We start from the raw sequence: 7,883 nt of genomic DNA on the forward strand, positions 1-7,883 counted from the left end.
GGGGGGGGGGGGTCGGGGCATGGTATGACAGGGGGTTATGGCAGGTAGGGCATATGGTGGGCAGGGGGGTATGATGGGTAGGGCATATGGTGGGCAGGGGGTATGGCAAGAATGGCGGGTATGCAGGTAGGGTGGGTAGGACGTATGGCGAATGGGGGTGTATGGTGGGTAGGGGGTATGGTGGGTAGACGGTATGGTGGGCAGGGGGGTATGAATGGTGGGTATGGCAGGTAGGGCGGGTGGGGGTGTATGGTGGGGAGGGGGTATGGCGGGTAGGGTGTAAAGTGGATAGGGTTATGGTGGGTAGAGGGGTATGGCGGGCAGGGGGGAATGGCAAGAACAGTGGGTATGGCAGGTAGGGTGAGGAGGGCATATGGCGAGTAGGGGGGTATCACGGGTAGTGGGTATGTTGGGTAGGGGGTATGGAGGGTAGGGGTATGGTGGGTAGGGGGTATGGCTGGTAGGGGGTATGGCGGGTAGGGGTTTATGGCAGGTGGGGAGTATGGCGGGTAGGGGGTATGGCGGGTAGGGGTTTATGGCAGATAGGGGGGTATGGTGGGTGGGGGGTATGGTGGGCAGGGGGATATGCAATAACGGTGGATATGGCAGGTAGCGTGGAAGGGGGTTATGAAGTATAGGGGGGCAGGGGTAGGGCGGGTAGGGCAGATAGGGGCAGGTCTGGCAGGAGGCCCAGAGGGAGGCACTAGAAAGTGGCAGAGCTTGAGGCGGGGAGATGGGCAAAAAAGGGCGGAGCCAACTGGGCCAGGAGATCCAGGTGGGGATGTGGAGCTGGGCCAAGAGGTTAGAGAGGAGGGAGCTTGGCAGAGAGGGTACAGGGGAGGCAGGGTAAAGGGGCTGCTGGGAGGGCAAAGGTCATGGGAGCGGAGGTTAAGGGCAGAGCATAGGCAGCCGCAGATCTACAAGCAAGGTGCGGAGCAGGCACGGACTGCACTGGGGCCAGGAGATGTGAAGAAGCAGAGCGAGATAGGGACACCCGGGTGGCTCAGTCGTTAAGCATCTGCCTTCGGCTCAGGTCATGGTCCCAGGGTCCTGGGATCGAGCCCCGCATCGGGTTCCCTGCTCAGCAGGAAGCCTGCTTCTCCCTCTCCCACTCCCCCTGCTTGTGTTCCCTCTCTCACTGTGTCTCTCTCTGTGAAATAAATAAAATCTTAAAAAAAAAAAAAAGTTAAAAAAAAAGAAACAGAGCGAGAATCCAGGCAGGACACAGTGGGCTGCCCTGGGTGGTCTAGCAGTGAGCAGGCCAGTCACCATGTGGGGACGCTTCATGGGCTGCAAGAAGGCCCCGAAGGCTCAAGGAGGCCCTGTGTTCAGGAAGGTCAGAAGACACAGATGGAGTCAGGGAGTGGGGAGTGGAGAGCTTCCAATCAGCTAGGGTGGCTCCGGGAATGCATGACAGGAAGGGAGTGGGCCTCAGAGGCAGAGCCACGCAGAGGGACCTCCAGGAATTGGGGAACACATGAGGGAAGATTCGAGGTGCTGATCCCATGGCAATGAGGAGACTGAGTAGATCTGGGGTAGGAAGACCAGGGGCGGCGGGGGGGTGGCGGCAAGGGCCAGGGCCCTAGATCCTTACGATGTGCAGCTGTAAGTAGTCTCCGAGGCCGGAGGCACTGTCCACCCGCACCAGTACGGCACTCCGCTGGTGCGTGCTGAAGCCCACGGCCAGGCGGTCCATCCTCGTGCTGGGCCGGTCATTGGGGGGCCACGTGTAGGTGATGAGCGCTCCCCCCTTCCCAAAGATGTATGTGGTCCCGGCTGCAAAGAGAAGGGAGAAAAGGAGATGTGACTTCAGGCGAGCGAAATTGGCAGGTCCTAGGGACTGCAACCAGAGCACAGGGCCACCGGCTTGGGCTGTGATGCCGACGGAAAGGGCCACCGGCTTGGGCTGTGATGCCGACGGCAGCCGCCAGCCCTGCAGTCCTCGGGAACAGTTGGCGGGCGGGTGCCCGGTGAGAGCCCGTGCACGCGCACAGACAGATGTAGCTGCCTCATCAAGAATTCTAGCTTTAATTACAGCAAAACAGAGAGGCAACAGAGAGAGTGACACTGAGAGAGAACCCAGAGAGAGGCTGCAAAGGGATCGAGAAGTGTATGGAGGGCAGGTGGGCCCCAGGGGGCCTGGGCCCCACCAGCTCAACTTCTCTCAGCGCTGGCGGAGGTGACAGATTAGAGGTGTGGGCTTCCGTGGGGCCAAGCTGAGCAGGCACCAAGGCGAAAGGAGCCCCAGGCGATGGCGAGAGGCACAGGGGCTGTGTTCAGCTCTGACTCATAGCCCACAGCCTGGCACCCTTCCACCACCTGCCCCCACCCCCTCCTAAGCCCCTGGAAATCCTGGTCCCAGTTTGCCCAGGACTCCTTGCTTCCACTCCCAATTAGGGGGCTGCCTGGGTCCCAAAAGAGGGGGTGCCTGGAGCCTTACCCGGCAAAGAAGAGACAGGTATTGGGGCTGGGGGTGTGGTGGTATGGAATAGAGACTGACAGCCAGAAGAGGAAGGAGGCAGAGAGACAGATGGACACAGAGGGACAGAGAGGGGTGTAGGTGAGAGAAAGTGGGAGAATGGGAGCCAGAGATGAAGGCTCCCTCTCCCTGCCCTCCCCCACCCCACCCTCCCTCCCCCTCTTAGTCTCCTCCATCCGGCTGCCTGCCGGGGGCGGGTGTGAGGTCCCTAACGATCTCAGCCCCAAAATAAACCCCATTAGTCGCCATGTTCCCTCCTGCGGCTGACTGGGCTCCCTGGGGGGGGGGGGGGGGGGGGGGGGGGGGGGGGGGGCAGACGGATGGCTGGGGTGGGGGCTGGGGGCTGGTCACCCAGTTTCCGGGAAGGGAGGCTTGTCTGGGAAGCCTTAGAGGACTAGTACTCTGGGGCCTTCAGAGAAGGAAGAGAACAATCGTGCATTCTTTAGGACATAAATGGAGCAGATGAGATTCATAAAATGCTTAATTAAATAATTAGCCACTAACAAGTCCTCTCAAAGCACTTCTTGGGGGAGGGGGGTTCAGGGGAGGACTTATCCGGAGAGAGAAAGGCAGGTGGGGCCTGAGGGCAAAAGCCTGAAGTAGCCTGGGAGGAAAGGGCGGCCTCCAGGTAGAATGGGAAGCCCTGGGGTCAGGGAGCTAGGAGCCCGGGAGGCCAGGCCAGAGGAGGGCCTGAGGCCTGAGACACTTCAGAGGAGCGCAAACCCGCTCCATGTTTGCTCCATCAAGAGGGCAGCCCAGCTGGTAACACTAAGGTCCCTCAAGCACCTTGGGGCATCTCTCACCTCAGGGACTAGGAGCCCCAGTGCAGTTTGGACCAGCAGGGATGAGGGGGCTCTACCCCAGGAAGCTCCCAAGCCCCTGAAGGAGACTAGACTCCAAGGGCCTTGGAGGGAGGCGCCATCTACACCAGCCGCAGGCCCAGGACAGAGCTGAGAAGGGAAGGCTGCTGCCTGGGTCCCAGAGAGGCAGTGAGGCCAGCAGGGCTTGGGGGTGGGGGGGTGGCAGGAGCTGCTCTCCAGAGCACTTGTCATCAATGCCCTCCATCTCCCCAGATCTGGCCAGAGAGGAGAGATGACCCCGGCCCCAGGGCAGGGCAGGGCAGGCGGGAAAGAACCACCCTGATGCCTAATAACTGGCAGAGAGAGGGAGCTTGGCTCTGCCCCCTGCCCCCAGACCAGGTATCCTTTATACCTGGGGGCCCTGGAGGCCCCGTGGTGAGGGCAGGACCCTCAGGATGGGGGCCCCAGGATTAGGTAGGAGAGCTGGCTGGAGGTAGGGTACACAGTGAGCCACACCCCCACCCCAGGCGGGTCACTTGCCCGGAAGGGGCTGGGCCTGCAAGCCAGGAGCAGGGTAGGCCTCAGCCGGGAGCAGCCTCTCCACTCCCAACACTGCAGCACTCTGGAAAACCGGCTGTTTCCATGGCAACCATAATACCCAGGGTCCTCCCTTCCCCCTCCACTCACAAGCTGTAAGTCCCAATTTGGGGTGTGGGGAGGGCCGGGGGAACTGAGATTGCTGACCTTCCTCCACACAGCTCGCCTCCCAGCCTCCCTGACCAGAGGCTGCTGCCTCTCCACCTCATGGGCTTCAGGGCCCCCCAGGTCAGACGCAGGAGGGGCTCATTGGGTTTCTTGGTCCCTCAGACCCGCCAAACCCCATGTCCGTGGGACCTGCTTCCAAACCTCCCAGGTCTAAGGGAAAGGAAGCCCTTCCTCCTCACTTCCTCACCCCAGGAACCCAGACAGCACATCGCCTTGGAGAGAACTCTGCCTGAGCCCAGAGAGGGCCTGAGGAGCAGGCAGGCCCCACTCCCCACAGGGCACTGTGGCCTCCTGCCGGCACCCAAGCCCCAGGCCCCACAGCAGACCCGTCCCCAGGAAGGCACCCACAGACCCCACACCCACACACAGGCGATGACACACCCAGCTGCACACAAAGACCCAGTGTGGAGAGGAGACACGAGCCAGCATGGCGGGGAGCACACAAAGACGGGCTTGGCAGGCAGCAAGGACAGGGGCTGGCTGGGCACAGGACAGGACGGCCACACGTCCCCGCCCCCGAGGCCAAAGGGCACCCCGCCCCGAGCCCTCCAGCCCTCCGGTTCCCGGTCCCCAGCCCAGGCCCTGCTCAGCCCGGCTTCCCCCGGGGTTTACTACCCAGCTGTTCTAACCCTGCAGCCAGTTTATTACACGGGGCAGGCCTGTTAAAGCCTAAGGGCGTTTATTACACTGTGGGGGAATCGGGTGGAGATACACACGTCTTGCACCGACAAGGTTGAATGGCTTATTGGACTGGGGCAGCAGTAATTACCCTGGGGAGACATTTCTCCCTCCAGAAGGGGGGTGGATGGCAGGCAGGAGGGTAGGGCCCTGAAGGTAACTCCCGCCTCTCCCCCCACCCCACCCCCTGCAAGCTGTCCTCCACGCCCCTGGCCACCAGACTCCCGGGGGCACGGAGACAAGGAGCCCAGGACACCACACGGCATCCAGAACCTCTAAAAGTTTCCAGAAAGGGCTCTGGGGTAGGGGCCTAAGCCAAGGCCCAGAATGTTACTCTAGGATGGCCCAGACCCACTGTCTTTGACCTCCCCATCTAGCTAGTGAGCTACATAGTGCCTAGCGGGGGGGGGGGGGGGGGGGGCATACAACCCTGAAGCCCAAGGCAAGAGAGCCTCTGGCCACACACAAGGTGCCACGAGCCCAGGTACCCACCACCAACGGCCCGGGGCTGGCACCTTCTGTCCACACCCAACATCGTCTGGGCCTCCTGGACCCCAAAATTCACTGATCCCAGTAAAACACTAAATGATCAAGAATCTTCCATAGAGTTTCCACACACCTGCATTCTAGAAAAACACAACAACCAGCCATTAATAATGGTTAGCTAACGCAGACCCAAACAATAAACTCATTTCTTGTAAAAAAAAAAAAAAACCACCCACAAAGCGATGCCCCTGTGGTTAAAACTACACGTGCAGACCCTCCGCCTGCCGGCCTCCCTGCAGCATCAGAAGCCATGACAAAAACCTTCTGGTAGACCTAGAATCTGAGAAGCTAAAACTCCTGTACAATCCCGAAAAGCCATGGTCCTGGGTGCCCATAGCCCGTACCAGCTCTTTGTATATGGACCTCCACAACCCAGGGGGACCTCCACAGGTCCACATCCCTGGGCTCAGCTCTCTTGATAGAATGATATTCCTTCAATTCTTGTGCCCATTCTTGGCCATAACCACCCAGTCAGAAACCCAAGTTAACACACCCCCTTTCAGAATCAAGATCAATGCCAGCCCCCTTTAGAAGCAAGCTAGAGTGATGAATCCAGAACCCTGGAAGCTACTGACTCAGAACTGAGGCTGGAATTGACCCCACCCCACCCCCCACCCACCCGCTTCAGGGAGTAGCAGAAATGAAGGTCGGAGGGGCTGAAAGGCTCTCAAACCAAAATCGGGGTCAAGGACCAGGAGAGTGTCACCCCCTCGAGGCATTTTTAGGAGCCAGGTGTACTGGTCCCCCCATGCCCAGACTGACATCTGGTGCAGGGGTGTCAATGGGTGTCTGGCAGGTCTGTAGGGATGTTATGTAACAGGAGGGGTTGAGGGATGGAAGGTAAATGGAGGAAAGAGTGAAGAGAAGGAGGGAAGGAAGGCAAAGAGAAATACAGGGAGAAGCCAAGAGAAGGGACATGGAGAAGCGAGTGCAGAAGGAGAGGCTCCCTCACACTGGGGGATGCTAGGGAGATGTTGGGGCAGAGAGGAAGGATCTCCTCCCACCTAGAAAGCTCTCCCAAGCTGGCCTCTTCCTCTAGCCAAGCATGGGGTCCCAAGAGAAGCCTTCCCTTCACCTTTCCTCATGACTAAGGTCCGCAGAGGTGGGGGTCAGCCATAATAGATGGCCTCCTCCCTACTCTTCTAGCTGCCCTTTGACCCTCTTCCCTCCTCTCACCTGCCTGACCCTTTCTGGCTCCTCCCTTCAGGCTCCTACCACCTTCCATCCCTGTCCTGCAGCACCCTCCTTTTCCCCTCTGCTGCCATGTGGCACTGGGCAGCCATTAGCCCTCTTGGGGCTGTTCTTCTCCTCTGCACAGCAAGAGGGTGGCCATCTCTGAGGCAACCCCAACACCAACATTCCATACACACACACACACACACACGCTCTCTCCTCCATTTTCTCTCCTGGTCTCCCAGCTCTTTGCATCCTGACTCCAGCTCCTTCACTGAGCCTCCCTGTGCCACTCAGCTCCAAGGAAGGCCCCTCCTTCCAATCTGCTCACCTCCCCTGAGCCAACTCCTCTCTCGATCCCTTCTTCTTTCACCTCTGGTCCTCTGGACCTCCCCGCACACACTCTCCCCCAATATCCCTGTCTCCCCTTCTGTATCTCACCCCTCCATGTCTCGCCTCAGTGCCCAGAAAGACCGTGTCCTATCTGGGCCCCTTTGGGAGCAACACTGGGCCTCTGGGGAGCCAGAGGAGCAATGAAGAGGAAGGAGGAAGGCACAGAGGGCCAGAGAGCTCGTGGGGAGAAAAAGAGAGCCAAGAGTCGGAGAAGGTGCAGGCTGGGAAAGTGGAGGAAGAGAGAGACAAGAGAGAGTGCTGCATGGAGAGGACCCTAGCTGGGACAGGGACAGAGATGAGCAGAGGGACACTGCGCTGGGGAAGAGAGAAGAAAGCAATGGAGAGGCGGCTGGCAAGGGACCACTCTTGGGAAGTGGACAAAGACAGCATAGAGGCATGAAAAATGAGCTAAAGACGAAGTAGGAGAGCAGGGGAGAGTAGAAACGGGGTGAAAAGATTGGAAGGGACATGGGGCAAAGGTTGGGAAGCAAGGATGGACAGATGCGGAGCGGGACTGGGGAGGCAGAGGTGAGCGCAGATCTGGAAGGCCCTGAGAGGCATGGCTGGGAAGGGAGAAAGATATAAGTGTGGAAGATGAAGGAGGAACAAAAGTGGAGTAAAAAAAAAATATGAGAGGTGATGGATGGGCAGAAATGGGAAGTGATGGAAGCACAGAAATGGGAGGCAACAAGGGTACAGAGTGAGAACTGGTGACAGTACAGTGATGAGAGCCCAGGAGAGTCAAGATAAAAGGTGATGGGAGCTTGGAGATGTCAGGACACCATGGGAGTCAAGATGGGAGGTGATGGGGGTACAGGTCTAGGAGGTGAAGGAGGTACAGAGATGAGAGGTGATGGGAGACAGGTCTAGGAGGTGAAGGAGGTACAGAGATGGCAAGTGATGGGGGATAGGTCTAGGAGGCAAAGGAGGTATAGAGATGAGAGGTGATGGGGGCACAGGTCTAGGAGGTGAAGGAGGTACAGAGATGGGAGGTGATGGGGCACAGGTCTAGGAGGTGAAGGAGGTACAGAGATGGGAGGTGATGGGGG

The 7,883-nt window shown here is 59.0% G+C and overlaps 1 protein-coding gene across 14 annotated transcripts in view; it reads right to left on the reverse strand.

Annotated features, from left to right (window-relative positions):
• The window catches only part of NRXN2 (neurexin 2), a 97,281-nt gene that overhangs the window by 27,001 nt on the left and 62,397 nt on the right, over nucleotides 1-7,883 (reverse strand). For all 14 annotated transcript variants that reach the window (XM_032414350.1, XM_032414354.1, XM_032414355.1 and 11 more), the window contains one exon: nucleotides 1,595-1,776. In XM_032414350.1, coding sequence (XP_032270241.1) covers nucleotides 1,595-1,776 — 182 coding nt within the window. The remainder of the gene's footprint in view (nucleotides 1-1,594; nucleotides 1,777-7,883) is intronic.

This window comes from Phoca vitulina, unplaced genomic scaffold (assembly GCF_004348235.1).
Source record: "Phoca vitulina isolate PV1807 unplaced genomic scaffold, GSC_HSeal_1.0 scaffold16, whole genome shotgun sequence".
In the NCBI taxonomy this organism is placed as follows: Eukaryota; Metazoa; Chordata; class Mammalia; order Carnivora; family Phocidae; genus Phoca; species Phoca vitulina.